Source organism: Bombina bombina, chromosome 2, assembly GCF_027579735.1.
Source record: "Bombina bombina isolate aBomBom1 chromosome 2, aBomBom1.pri, whole genome shotgun sequence".
Classification (NCBI taxonomy): Eukaryota; Metazoa; Chordata; class Amphibia; order Anura; family Bombinatoridae; genus Bombina; species Bombina bombina.
In genome coordinates this window covers 83,388,344-83,404,867 of record NC_069500.1, presented here as the reverse complement: position 1 = coordinate 83,404,867, position 16,524 = coordinate 83,388,344, and the positions used below count along the sequence as shown (strand labels likewise).

At 37.1% G+C, this 16,524-nt stretch overlaps 1 protein-coding gene across 1 annotated transcript in view; it reads right to left on the bottom strand.

Annotated features, from left to right (window-relative positions):
• Positions 1–16,524, bottom strand: part of WDR7 (WD repeat domain 7) — a 1,007,279-nt gene that overhangs the window by 891,084 nt on the left and 99,671 nt on the right. Inside the window, 1 exon segment of the mRNA XM_053701142.1 lies at positions 8,886–8,962. Coding sequence (XP_053557117.1) covers positions 8,886–8,962 — 77 coding nt within the window.

Sequence of the window (16,524 nt, the reverse complement as noted above, 5' to 3'; positions counted from 1 at the left end):
CAAATTCCATTCCTTAGAAAATTACTTACTGCACATACATTCATCAGCCTGATACCAGTCGCTACTACTGCATTTAAGGCTGTACTTACATTACATCGGTATCAGCAGTATTTTCTTAGTCAATTCCATTCCTTAGAAAAATATTTTACTGCACATACCTCATCTGCAGGGGACCCCGCATGCTATTCCCTTTCTGAAGTTACCCCACTCCTCAGAATGTGCGAGAACAGCCAGTGGATCTTAGTTACTTCTGCTAAGATCATAGAAAACGCAGGCAGATTCTTCTTCTAAATACTGCCTGAGAGAAAAACAGCACACTCCGGTGCCATTTAAAATAACAAACTTTTGATTGAAGAAATAATTAAGTATAAAAACTCCACACTCCTCTCACACCTTCCTACTATGTTGAGAGTTGCAAGAGAATGACTGGATATGACATGTGAGGGGAGGAGCTATATAGCAGCTCTGCTTTGGGTGATCCTCTTGCAACTTCCTGTTGGGAAGGGAATATATTCCCATAAGTAATGGATGATCCGTGGACTGAATACACTTAACAAGAGAAAGTATTAACAGTAATAAGGCTATTGCAAGTTACACAATTTCCACAGCGAAAGCACCCAGGTTTGCCCTTAGGCAGCCACATTTGCTTCTCATAGCAGTGTGTGGGGTCATTTAAGACCAAAAGTTGCTAGCCCTCTTGTACACCATTCGTGGGGCCGGAGAGTCCATGAAAGGAAGGGTTGTATCCTTCAAGCTCACCATCCAATTTTTCTTAATGGTATTCACCACAGATTCTGATACTGGGGTGTAGGTAGTCAGAAAGTTTAAACAATGTGACATTTGTTAAGGTGTTTTCCTGGTTGTAAGTGTTTCTTGTGTCCACTCTTTGGCCGTGAGCACTGTTGTTCAATCAAAGACATTGGTACCCCCTCTGTAGGAATCTTTGAGCCATTTGACTTAACTGCATGTTTTTACGGGAGTCGCCAGTATTGTTGCGGACGACCCGCAGGAGCTGTGAGGAGCTGAACGCATCTTTTTAAAATTTAGGATGAAAGCTAGTGTAATGAAAAGTAGAATTCTTATCAGTAGCTTTCTGAAATAGTGTGGTGTGTAGTCCATACCCCTGCTGGGTTTGAACCTTAACAATTTCTAGATCTAGAAAAACATAATTTATGCTTACCTGATAAATTCCTTTCTCCTGTAGTGTAGTCAGTCCACGGGTCATCATTACTTATGGGATATTAACTCCTCCCCAACAGGAAGTGCAAGAGGATCACCCAAGCAGAGCTGCTATATAGCTCCTCCCCTCTACGTCACACCCAGTCATTCGACCAGGAACCAAACGAGAAAGGAGAAACTATAGGGTGCAGTGGTGACTGGAGTATAATTAAAAAATTTAGACCTGCCTTAAAAAACAGGGCGGGCCGTGGACTGACTACACTACAGGAGAAAGGAATTTATCAGGTAAGCATAAATTATGTTTTCTCCTGTTAAGTGTAGTCAGTCCACGGGTCATCATTACTTATGGGATACCAATACCAAAGCTAAGTACACGGATGACGGGAGGGACAGGCAGGATCTCTATACGGAAGGAACCACTGCCTGAAGAACCTTTCTCCCAAAAACAGCCTCCGAAGAAGCAAAAGTGTCAAATTTGTAAAATTTGGAAAAAGTATGAAGAGAAGACCAAGTTGCAGTCTTGCAAATCTGTTCAACAGATGCCTCGTTCTTAAAGGCCCAAGTGGAAGCCACAGCTCTAGTAGAATGAGCTGTAATCCTTTCAGGAGGTTGCTGTCCAGCAGTCCCATAGGCTAAACGTATTATGCTACGAAGCCAAAAGGATAGAGAGGTAGCAGATGCTTTTTGGCCTCTCCTCTGTCCAGAATAAACGACAAACAGGGAAGAAGTTTGTCAAAAATCTTTAGTTGCCTGTAAATAAAATTTCAGGGCACGGACTACATCTAGATTGTGCAGAAGTCGTTCCTTCTTTGAGGAAGGGTTAGGACACAATGATGGAACAACAATCTCTTGATTGATATTCTTGTTAGTGACTACCTTAGGTAAGAACCCAGGTTTAGTACGCAGAACTACCTTATCTGAATGAAAAATCAGATACGGAGAATCACAATGTAAGGCTGATAATTCAGAGACTCTACGAGCCGAGGAAATAGCCATTAAAAACAGAACTTTCCAAGATAACAGCTTGATATCAATGGAGTGAAGGGGTTCAAACGGAACACCCTGTAAAACGTTAAGAACTAGGTTTAAGCTCCACGGCGGAGCAACAGATTTAAACACAGGCTTAATCCTGGCCAAAGCCTGACAAAAAGCCTGAACGTCTGGAACTTCTGACAGACGCTTGTGTAAAAGGATGGACAGAGCTGAGATCTGTCCCTTTAACGAACTAGCAGATAAACCCTTTTCTAAACCTTCTTGTAGAAAAGACAATATCCTAGGAATCCTAACCTTACTCCATGAGTAACCCTTGGATTCGCACCAGTGTAAATATTTACGCCATATCTTATGGTAAATTTTCCTGGTAACAGGTTTCCTAGCCTGTATTAAGGTATCAATTACTGGCTCTGAAAATCCACGCTTTGATAAAATTAAGAGTTCAATTTCCATGCAGTCAGCTTCAGAGAAATTAGGTTTTGATGTTTGAAAGGACCCTGAATTAGAAGGTCCTGTCTCAGAGGCAGAGACCAAGGTGGACAGGATGACATGTCCACTAGATCTGCATACCAGGTCCTGCGTGGCCACGCAGGCGCTATTAGGATCACTGATGCTTTCTCCTGTTTGATCCTTGCAATCAAACGAGGAAGCATCGGGAATAGTGGAAACACATAAGCCATCCTGAAGGTCCAAGGTGCTGTCAAGGCATCTATCAGGACCGCTCCCGGGTCCCTGGACCTGGACCCGTAACGAGGAAGCTTGGCGTTCTGGCGAGACGCCATGAGATCCATATCTGGTTTGCCCCAACGTCGAAGTATTTGGGCAAAGACCTCCGGATGAAGTTCCCACTCCCCCGGATGAAAAGTCTGGCGACTTAGGAAATCCGCCTCCCAGTTGTCCACTCCTGGGATGTGGATCGCTGACAGGTGGCAAGAGTGAGACTCTGCCCAGCGAATTATCTTTGATACTTCCATCATCGCTAGGGAACTTCTTGTCCCTCCCTGATGGTTGATGTAAGCCACAGTCGTGATGTTGTCCGACTGAAACCTGATAAACCTCAGAGTTGCTAACTGAGGCCAAGCCAGTAGGGCATTGAGAACTGCTCTCAATTCCAGAATGTTTATTGGAAGAAGACTCTCCTCTTGAGTCCATGATCCCTGAGCCTTCAGGGAATTCCAGACAGCGCCCCAACCTAGAAGGCTGGCGTCTGTAGTTACAATTGTCCAGTCTGGTCTGCTGAAGGGCATCCCCCTGGACAGATGCGGCCGAGAAAGCCACCATAGAAGGGAATCTCTGGTCTCCTGATCCAGATTCAGCGTAGGGGACAAATCTGAGTAATCCCCATTCCACTGACTTAGCATGCACAATTGCAGCGGTCTGAGGTGCAGGCGTGCAAAAGGAACTATGTCCATTGCCGCTACCATTAGGCCGATTACCTCCATGCATTGAGCCACTGACGGGTGTTGAATGGAATGAAGGACACGACAAGCATTTAGAAGCTTTGTTAACCTGTCCTCTGTCAGGTAAATTTTCATTTCTACAGAATCTATAATAGTCCCCAAGAAGGGAACTCTTGTGAGTGGTAAGAGAGAACTCTTCTCCTCGTTCACTTTCCACCCATGCGACCTTAGAAAAGCCAGTACTAACTCTGTATAAGACTTGGCAGTTTGAAAGCTTGACGCTTGTATCAGAATGTCGTCTAGGTACGGAGCTACCGAAATTCCTCGCGGTCTTAGTACCGCCAGAAGAGAGCCCAGAACCTTTGTAAAGATTCTTGGAGCCGTAGCCAACCCGAAGGGAAGAGCTATAAACTGGTAATGCCTGTCTAGGAAGGCAAACCTTAGATACCGGTAATGTTCTCTGTGAATCGGTATGTAAAGGTAAGCATCCTTTAAATCCACTGTGGTCATGTACTGACTTCTTTGGATCATGGGTAAGATTGTCCGAATAGTTTCCATCTTGAACGATGGAACTCTTAGGAATTTGTTTAGGATCTTTAAATCCAATATTGGTCTGAAGGTTCCCTCTTTTTTGGGAACCACAAACAGATTTGAGTAAAACCCTTGTCCGTGTTCCGACCGCAGAACTGGGTGGATCACTCCCATTAGTAAAAGGTCTTGTACACAGCGTAGAAACGCCTCTTTCTTTATCTGGTTTGTTGACAGCCTTGAAAGGTGAAATCTCCCTTGTGGAGGAGAAGCTTTGAAGTCCAGAAGATATCCCTGAGATATGATCTCCAACGCCCAGGGATCCTGGACATCTCTTGCCCAAGCCTGGGCAAAGAGAGAGAGTCTGCCCCCCACTAGATCCGCTTCTGGATCGGGGGCCCTCACTTCATGCTGTCTTAGGGGCAGCAGCAGGTTTTCTGGCCTGCTTGCCCTTGTTCCAGGTCTGGTTAGGTTTCCAGCCTTGTCTGTAGCGAGCAACAGCTCCTTCCTGTTTTGGAGCAGAGGAAGTTGATGCTGTTCCTGCCTTGAAGTTACGAAAGGCACGAAAATTAGACTGTCTAGCCCTAGGTTTGGCTCTGTCTTGAGGCAGGGCATGGCCTTTACCTCCCGTAATGTCAGCGATAATTTCTTTCAAACCGGGCCCGAATAAGGTCTGCCCCTTGAAAGGTATGTTAAGTAATTTCGATTTAGAAGTTACATCAGCTGACCAGGATTTTAGCCACAGCGCTCTGCGTGCCTGAATGGCGAATCCGGAATTCTTAGCCGTAAGTTTAGTTAAATGTACTACGGCATCAGAAATAAATTAATTAGCTAGCTTAAGGGTCTTAAGCTTAAGTGAAATCTCATCTAATGTCGCTGAGTCAAGGGTGTCTTCCAGAGACTCAAACCAAAATGCAGCCGCAGCCGTGACAGGCGCAATGCATGCAAGGGGTTGTAATATAAAACCTTGTTGAACAAACATTTTCTTAAGGTAACCCTCTAACTTTTTATCCATTGGATCTGAAAAAGCACAGCTATCCTCCACCGGGATAGTGGTACGCTTAGCTAAAGTAGAAACTGCTCCCTCCACCTTAGGGACCGTTTGCCATAAGTCCCGTGTGGTGGCGTCTATTGGAAACATTTTTCTGAATATAGGAGGGGGTGAGAAAGGCACACCGGGTCTGTCCCACTCCTTAGTAATAATTTCAGTAAGTCTCTTCTTAGGTATAGGAAAAACGTCAGTACTCGTCGGTACCGGAAAATATTTATCCAACCTACACATTTTCTCTGGGATTGCAACTGTGTTACAATCATTCAGAGCCGCTAACACCTCCCCTAGCAACACACGGAGGTTTTCCAGCTTAAACTTAAAATTTGAAATGTCTGAATCCAATTTATTTGGATCAGATCCGTCACCCGCAGAATGAAGCTCTCCGTCCTCATGCTCTGCATATTGTGACGCAGTATCAGACATGGCCCTAGCATTATCAGTATACTCTGTTCTCATCCCAGAGTGATCTCGTTTACCTCTAAGTTCTGGCAATTTAGACAAAACTTCAGTCATAACATTAGCCATGTCTTGTAAAGTGATTTGTAATGGCCGCCCTGAGCGGGAGATGCAGGTACTGACACGTGAGGCAAGTTAGTCGGCATAACTTCCCTCTCGTTGTCTGGTGAATGTTGCTTAACATGTACAGATTGACTTTTATTTAAAGTAGCATCAATGCAATTAGTACATAAATTTCTATTGGGCTCCACCTCGGCTTTTGAACATATTGCACAAAGAGTTTCCTCTGAGTCAGACATGTTTAAACAAACTAGCAATTAGACTAGCAAGCTTGGAAATACTTTTCAACTAAATTTACAAGCAATATGTAAAAACGTTACTGTGCCTTTAAGAAGCACACAAAAACTGTCACAGTTGAATAACAATGAACCGGATTAGTTATATAAACCAAAATTAGCAAAGGATTGCACACATTAGCAATGGATGATTAACCCTTAATATCAGAAAAAAACGTATAACAATTGACAATATAAACGTTTTTATCACAGTCAAGCACGGTCTCACAGGTCTGCTGTGAGTGATTACCTCCCTCAAAACTAGTTTTGAAGACCCCTGAGCTCTGTGGAGACGTCCTGGATCATGCAGGGATAAAAAGACAGACTGTGACTGAATTTCTGATGCGTAGTAAAAGCGCCAAAATAGGCCCCTCCCACTCACACTACAACAGTGAGGGGAGCTCAGTAAACTGTTTTAATTTAAAACAACGACAGCCATGTGGAAAATAAAGCCCAAAACAATTTTCACCAAGTACCTCAGATAATTAAACGATTTAACATGCCAGCAAACGTTTAAAATCAAATATATGAAATGTCTTTAAAAAGCCTGCTGCTAGTCGCTCCCACTGCAAGTTAGGCTAAAAGATATATGCATACAGTATTTTCCCACTGAAGTGCCATTCCCCAGAAATACTTAAGTGTTAACATGTATACATGTCAGCCTGATACCAGTTGCTACTACTGCATTTAAGGCTGTACTTACATTATATCGGTATTAGCAGTATTTTCAAAGTCAATTCCATTCCTTAGAAAATAATATACTGCAACATACCTCTTTGCAGGTGAGCCTGCCCGCTGTCCCCTGATCTGAAGTTACCTTACTCCTCAGAATGGCCGAGAACAGCAAACGGATCTTAGTTACGTCCGCTAAGATCATATACAAAAAACTCAGGTAGATTCTTCTTCAAATTCTGCCTGAGAAGGAAACAACACACTCCGGTGTCGTTTAAAATAACAAACTTTTGATTGAAGATATAAAAAACTAAGTTTAATCACCACAGTCCTCTCACACATCCTATCTATTAGTTGGGTGCAAGAGAATGACTGGGTGTGACGTAGAGGGGAGGAGCTATATAGCAGCTCTGCTTGGGTGATCCTCTTGCACTTCCTGTTGGGGAGGAGTTAATATCCCATAAGTAATGATGACCCGTGGACTGACTACACTTAACAGGAGAAATGGACTTTATCTGTGTTGTGTTTCATTTTAAATCTAATAGTGGATTCAAGGCTGTTAAGAACATTGGTCCATTCCACCAGGGCCTCAGAGGAGTCGTTCCAAATAAGGAAGACGTTATCTATGTAGCGATGGTAGAATTTTATGGAATCCTGTCTGGATAGTACGTTTTATTGTTCATACATTGCCATTGTCATGCATATGATGGGGCCATATTCGACCCCATTGCCGTCCCCATGGATTGTAGAAAATAATTATTTTCAAAATGAAAAAAAATATTTTCCAGACAGAATTCCATAAGATGTAACAGAAATTCTATAGGTGGTCCAGTATAGTGTGCATTATCAAGTAGTATTTTTCTAACCATATCAATACCATGGGCGTGAGGTATGACAGTATACAAACTCTCCACATCCATTGTTACAAGGATGTTGTTAGCTTGAATATCAACAGTTTTTAACAAATTGATGAGTTCAAATGAGTCTTTCAGATATGAAGCGGAGTTTTGTACCACCGGCTGTAAGAAGTGTTGTGTAATGTTGTACTTCTGATATTCTCTTTATTTTTCTGATAGTGTATATTTATATATGTTTAGTCACTTAATCTGGGTGATTTTTTTGCATTCTTGGTATAATATCACTCTGACAGCGGCTCTATGTTTACATGTTCCTTCTGCTGCTAGTGTAACAGCTGTGCGTATGTCTGCTGCGTCTGTCTCTTTGACAACCGGCTGTGTTTATGTATGCTCAGGCTGATGTGGTTTGATGATTTCATCCGCAATCGCCCATACTGAAATTATGGTGCACAGGTGTTACCTTTATGATTGAGATGCATAGTTGCTGCTTTCTGATTGGTACATACTAGGTCATGCTGGTATTTAGGCGAGGGTTTTGGGTGTTCACTGTATGTCTGTTTAGCTTCCATTGAGAAAGGCTCCTGCGAGAGACAAAATGTTCGGTATTTAGCCTTTCCTTGCTGAAAAAAGGCGATTGAGGCAATCCTGTGCCTGCCTGCTTTTTTGGATATCCTAAGATTAACGGCTGCCAGACGCGGGTAACATCCAGTGATCGTGTATACATATTTTCTGCAGAGCACCAGGTGATTGAACTGTTGGAGTGTGCCGTGTCTCTGCATCTATCTATCTCTATCTCTCTCTCTCTCTCTATATATATTTATTTGTGCGTGTGTGTATATATATATATATATACACATACATATTACATACACATTCTATAATAACCCAATAAAAGCTGGATTTGTATTTCACAGCTGTGAGGAACCGAAAGAAATCAGTTGCACCAAGCTAAATTTTAAGTGTGGCTTGCGGAGGTATGTGCGGGACACCCATGAATGTTTTAAAAACTCTAAACCTGGGTGCCAGAACATAATTTTAAAATTCAAATGGCTACCTGGTGTATGGATTTGTCAAGCCCTACTACTACTACTAATACTAAGAAGAATAATAGTTAGAGGTAAAAACATAAACAGGAATAAAAAGGACATTAATATGCAAACATTTTCTAAAATTCAAACGAAAGGGTAGCATTTAAAGGGACATTGAACAGTAAATAAATGCTAGATGGAATGATGCTTTCAAAGAAGAGAGTCTGACAATAATAGGCCGGTATATATATTTAATTATATTAGTTGTTTAAATATTGAAGAAGTGTAACATTTTAGTATTCATAAAGTAATGGGCATACAGTAATGGGCGCTGCCATGATGGCTGAACACATTAGACCATTGGTTTAGAGGGTGTGTTGTTCTACCTGCATTCTGTGAACCTCTGCGGTAATAATCCACACTTTAAGAATCCCAGTCACTGAAACTGCCACAACTGTATCTTCTGTGAGGTAAAAAGAGAGAAGAGGTTATAGCGTGTGATAGATATATTACTTCATTAAATCTATATGTAAGGTACAAGGGCTTCTGAGTCCCAAGACCTATTGGCTTTAAAAGTAATACAATAAGTATTGTCAACTATAACCTATCTAGTTTGCTTTAAGTGAACCAAATTAAAGGGACAGAAAAACCCAATTTTTTTCTTTCATGATTTGGATATTACATACGATTTTAAACAACTTTCCAATTTACTTTGATTATCAAATTTGCTTCATTGCCTTGTTACCCTTTGCTGAAGGTACAGCATTGCACTACAGATAGCTGAACACATCTAGTTAGCCAATCACAAGAGACAAATGTGTGCAGGCACCAATCAACAGCTAGCTCCCACAAGAGGAGGATTGTGTTGTGCGTATTCTTTTTCAATAAGGGACACCAAGGGAACAAAGCACATTTGAAAATAAAAGTGAATTTAAAAGTGCCTTAAAATGACATGCTCTACCTGAATCATGCAAGTTTAATTTTGACTTTCCTATTCCTTTAATGCTATTTTGTAGTCAATAAAGACATTCATATTAGACAAATACTTTTCTACACACTAAGGGCCAGATTACAAGTGGAGAGCTAATTAACGCTGGAAGTAAACTTTTCTTTATATATATATATATATATATATATATATATATATATATATATATATATATATATATATATATATATATATATATATATATATAGGAATATCTATTTATAAATACTTATAATATTCTGCTATGTGCAGAACATTGGAAAGTGAAATATTTACAGTATAAACACAGTATAAACTAAACATGAATATTGCATAAATATGATTTTACACGTTTTCGTCTACTTAACTGCACTTATACATATATACATATACACAGACACACGCATATTCATAGCCATTTTAGACATGTATATGTATGTATCGCTATGTTAAAGCCTTTTGCAGTCTTTTTTTTTCTAACACCTCAGTTCTCATATCTTTGAGTCTTTACAACTTTTTTGTGCAATATTTTTTTTAAATATTTTTTATTAGATAGATTTACTATGAGTGTAACTATACTTTGTAATGTGTTTTTGGTGTGTTTTGTGCAACTTTTTAGTTTTGCGAAACAGTTAACCAGAGCTCTAAAGTCGCGGTATCGCCCAATGAACGCAAACACTCACGATAAACACCTTATCGTTTGCGCACAAACGTTTGCGCTCCACTGGTAATTTGGCCCTAAATAATTTTCTCCCTGGCAGTCCATTAAAAAATCTCAAATCCCTAGTTCCTGTCTGACAACTATGCCCCTCACAAAAGGATGCTATTTTATACACAGTCGCGTGTTTTTTATTATTATTGTAAGCTTTTATGGCTACATTTACTGAAAATTCCAAACTTAACATTTAAGGAAAACAAAGCATCCTCCGGGTTACTTTACACTATTACTGCTACCATTTATACTGGCAAACAATAACTTTATACTGGCAAACTATAACTTTATACTGGCAAACCATAACTTTATACTGGCAAACAATAACTTTATACTGGCAAACAATAACTTTATACTGGCAAACAATAACAAATATCCACTACCATTTATACTGGCAAACAATAACAAATATCCACTACCATTTATACTGGCAAACAATTACATATATCCACTACCATTTATACTGGCAAACAATAACAAATATCCACTACCATTTATACTGGCAAACAATTACATATATCCACTACCATTTATACTGGCAAACAATAACATATATCCCCTACCATTTATACCGGCAAACAATAACATATATTCACTACCATTTATACTGGCAAACAATTACATATATCCACTACCATTTATACTGGCAAACAATAACTTTATACTGGCAAACAATTACATATATCCCCTACCATTTATACTGGCAAACAATTACATATATCCACTACCATTTATACTGGCAAACAATTACATATATCCACTACCATTTATACTGGCAAACAATAACATATATCCCCTACCATTTATTGACAAACAATGACATATATCCACTACCATTTATACTGGCAAACAATAACATATATCCCCTACCATTTATACTGGCAAACAATTACATATATCCACTACCATTTATACTGGCAAACAATTACATATATCCCCTACCATTTATACTGGCAAACAATTACATATATCCCCTACCATTTATACTGGCAAACAATTACATATATCCACTACCATTTATACTGGCAAACAATAACATATATCCACTACCATTTATACTGGCAAACAATTACATATATCCCCTACCATTTATACTGGCAAACAATAACATATATCCACTACCATTTATACTGGCAAACAATAACATATATCCACTACCATTTATACTGGCAAACAATAACATATATCCACTACCATTTATACTGGCAAACAATAACTTTATACTGGCAAACAATTACATATATCCACTACCATTTATACTGGCAAACAATTACATATATCCACTACCATTTATACTGGCAAACAATAACATATATCCCCTACCATTTATACTGGCAAACAATTACATATATCCACTACCATTTATACTGGCAAATAGCATATATCCACTACCATTTATACTGGCAAACAATAACATATATCCCCTACCATTTATACTGGCAAACAATAACATATATCCACTACCATTTATACTGGCAAAAAATTACATATATCCACTACCATCTATACTGGCAAACAATTACATATATCCACTACCATTTATACTGGCAAACAATTACATATATCCACTACCATTTATACTGGCAAACAATAACATATATCCCCTACCATTTATACTGGCAAACAATAACATATATCCACTACCATTTATACTGGCAAACAATAACATATATCAATTATCATTTATGCTGGCAAACAGTAACATATATTCACTACTATTTATACTGGCAAACAATAACAAATCCACTACTATTTATACTTGCAAACAATAATATATAGACACTACCATTTATACTGGCAAACAATTACATTAAATTCACTACCATTTATACTGGCAAACAATTACATGTATCCACTACCATTTATACTGGCAAACAATAACATATATCCACTACCATTTATACTGGCAAACAATAACATATATCCACTACTATTTATACTGGCAAACAATTACATATATCCCCTACCATTTATACTGGCAAACAATAACATATATCCATTACCATTTATACTGGCAAACAATTACATATATTCACTACCATTTATACTGGCAAACAATTAGATATATTCACTACCATTTATACTGGCAAACAATAACATATCCACTACTATTTATACTGGCAAACAATTACATATATCCACTACCATTTATACTGGCAAACAATAACATATATCCATTACCATTTATACTGGCAAACCATTACATATATCCACTACCATTTATACTGGCAAACAATTACATTAAATTCACTACCATTTATACTGGCAAACAATTACATATATCCACTACCATTTATACTGGCAAACAATTACATATATCCCCTACCATGTATACTGGCAAACAATAACATATATCCATTACCATTTATACTGGCAAACAATTACATATATCCACTACCATTTATACTGGCAAACAATAACATATATCCATTACCATTTATACTGGCAAACAATTACATATATTCACTACCATTTACACTGGCAAACAATTACATATATCCACTACCATTTATACTGGCAAACAATTACATATATCCACTACCATTTATACTGGCAAACAATAACATATATCCACTACCATTTACACTGGCAAACAATAACATATATCCCCTACCATTTATACTGGCAAACAATAACATATATCCACTACCATTTATACTGGCAAACAATAACATATATCCCCTACCATTTATACTGGCAAACAATTACATATATCCCCTACCATTTATACTGGCAAACAATAACATATATCCCCTACTATTTATACTGGCAAACAATTACATTAAATTCACTACCATTTATACTGGCAAACAATTACATATATCAATTATCATTTATGCTGGCAAACAGTAACATATATTCACTACTATTTATACTGGCAAACAATAACAAATCCACTACTATTTATACTTGCAAACAATTGCATATATCCCCTACCATTTATACTGGCAAACAATTACATATATCCCCTACCATGTATACTGGCAAACAATAACATATATCCATTACCATTTATACTTGCAAACAATTACATATATCCCCTACCATTTATACTGGCAAACAATTACATATATCCACTACCATTTATACTGGCAAACAATTACATATATCCACTACCATTTATACTGGCAAACAATAACATATATCCACTACCATTTACACTGGCAAACAATTACATATATCCACTACCATTTATACTGGCAAACAATAACATATATCCACTACCATTTATACTGGCAAACAATTACATATATTCACTACCATTTATACTGGCAAACAATTAGATATATTCACTACCATTTATACTGGCAAACAATAACATATCCACTACTATTTATACTGGCAAACAATTACATATATCCACTACCATTTATACTGGCAAACAATAACATATATCCATTACCATTTATACTGGCAAACCATTACATATATCCACTACCATTTATACTGGCAAACAATTACATTAAATTCACTACCATTTATACTGGCAAACAATTACATATATCCACTACCATTTATACTGGCAAACAATTACATATATCCCCTACCATGTATACTGGCAAACAATAACATATATCCATTACCATTTATACTGGCAAACAATTACATATATCCACTACCATTTATACTGGCAAACAATAACATATATCCATTACCATTTATACTGGCAAACAATTACATATATTCACTACCATTTACACTGGCAAACAATTACATATATCCACTACCATTTATACTGGCAAACAATTACATATATCCACTACCATTTATACTGGCAAACAATAACATATATCCACTACCATTTACACTGGCAAACAATAACATATATCCCCTACCATTTATACTGGCAAACAATAACATATATCCACTACCATTTATACTGGCAAACAATAACATATATCCCCTACCATTTATACTGGCAAACAATTACATATATCCCCTACCATTTATACTGGCAAACAATAACATATATCCCCTACTATTTATACTGGCAAACAATTACATTAAATTCACTACCATTTATACTGGCAAACAATTACATATATCAATTATCATTTATGCTGGCAAACAGTAACATATATTCACTACTATTTATACTGGCAAACAATAACAAATCCACTACTATTTATACTTGCAAACAATTACATATATCCCCTACCATTTATACTGGCAAACAATTACATATATCCCCTACCATGTATACTGGCAAACAATAACATATATCCATTACCATTTATACTTGCAAACAATTACATATATCCCCTACCATTTATACTGGCAAACAATAACATATATCCACTACCATTTATACTGGCAAACAATAACATATATCCACTACCATTTACACTGGCAAACAATTACATATATCCACTACCATTTATACTGGCAAACAATAACATATATCCACTACCATTTATACTGGCAAACAATTACATATATCCCCTACCATTTATACTGGCAAATAGCATATATCCACTACCATTTATACTGGCAAACAATTACATATATCCACTACCATTTATACTGGCAAACAATTACATATATCCACTATCATTTATACTGGCAAACAATTACATATATCCACTACCATTTTTACTGGCAAACAATAACATATATCCCCTACAATTTATACTGGCCAACAATTACATATATTCACTACCATTTATACTGGCAAACAATTACATATATCCACTACCATTTATACTGGCAAAAAAATTACATATATCCCCTACCATTTATACTGGCAAACAATAACATATATCCCCTACCATTTATACTGGCAAACAATAACATATATCCGCTACCATTTAATCGGGCAAACAATAACATATATTCACTACCATTTATACTGGCAAACAATAACATATATTCACTACCATTTATACTGGCAAACAATTACATATATCCACTACCATTTATACTGGCAAAAAATTACATATATCCCCTACCATTTATACTGGCAAACAATAACATATATTCACTACCATTTATACTGGCCAACAATTACATATATCCACTACCATTTTTACTGGCAAACAATTACATTAAATTCGCTACCATTTATACTGGCAAACAATTACATATATCCACTACCATTTATACTGGCAAACAATTACATTAAATTCGCTACCATTTATACTGGCCAACAATTACATATATCCACTACCATTTATACTGGCAAACAATTACATTAAATTCGCTACCATTTATACTGGCAAACAATTACATATATCCACTACCATTTATACTGGCAAACAATAACATATATCCACTACTATTTATGCTGGCAAACAATTACATATATCCCCTACCATGTATACTGGCAAACAATAACATATATCCATTACCATTTATACTGGCAAAAATTACATATATCCACTACCATTTATACCGGCAAACAATGACATATATCCACTACCATTTATACTGACAAACAATGACATATATCCACTACCATTTATACTGGAAAACAATTACATATACCCCCTACCATTTATACTGGCAAACAATAACATATATCCGCTACCATTTATACGGGCAAACAATAACATATATTCACTACCATTTATACTGGCAAACAATAACATATATTCACTACCATTTATACTGGCAAACAATTACATATATCCCCTACCATTTATACTGGCAAACAATAACATATATTCACTACCATTTATACTGGCCAACAATTACATATATCCACTACCATTTATACTGGCAAATAGCATATATCCACTACCATTTATACTGGCAAACAATTACATATATCCACTACCATTTATACTGGCAAACAATTACATATATCCACTATCATTTATACTGGCAAACAATTACATATATCCACTACCATTTTTACTGGCAAACAATAACATATATCCCCTACAATTTATACTGGCCAACAATTACATATATTCACTACCATTTATACTGGCAAACAATTACATATATCCACTACCATTTATACTGGCAAAAAAATTACATATATCCCCTACCATTTATACTGGCAAACAATAACATATATCCCCTACCATTTATACTGGCAAACAATAACATATATCCGCTACCATTTAATCGGGCAAACAATAACATATATTCACTACCATTTATACTGGCAAACAATAACATATATTCACTACCATTTATACTGGCAAACAATTACATATATCCACTACCATTTATACTGGCAAAAAATTACATATATCCCCTACCATTTATACTGGCAAACAATAACATATATTCACTACCATTTATACTGGCCAACAATTACATATATCCACTACCATTTTTACTGGCAAACAATTACATTAAATTCGCTACCATTTATACTGGCAAACAATTACATATA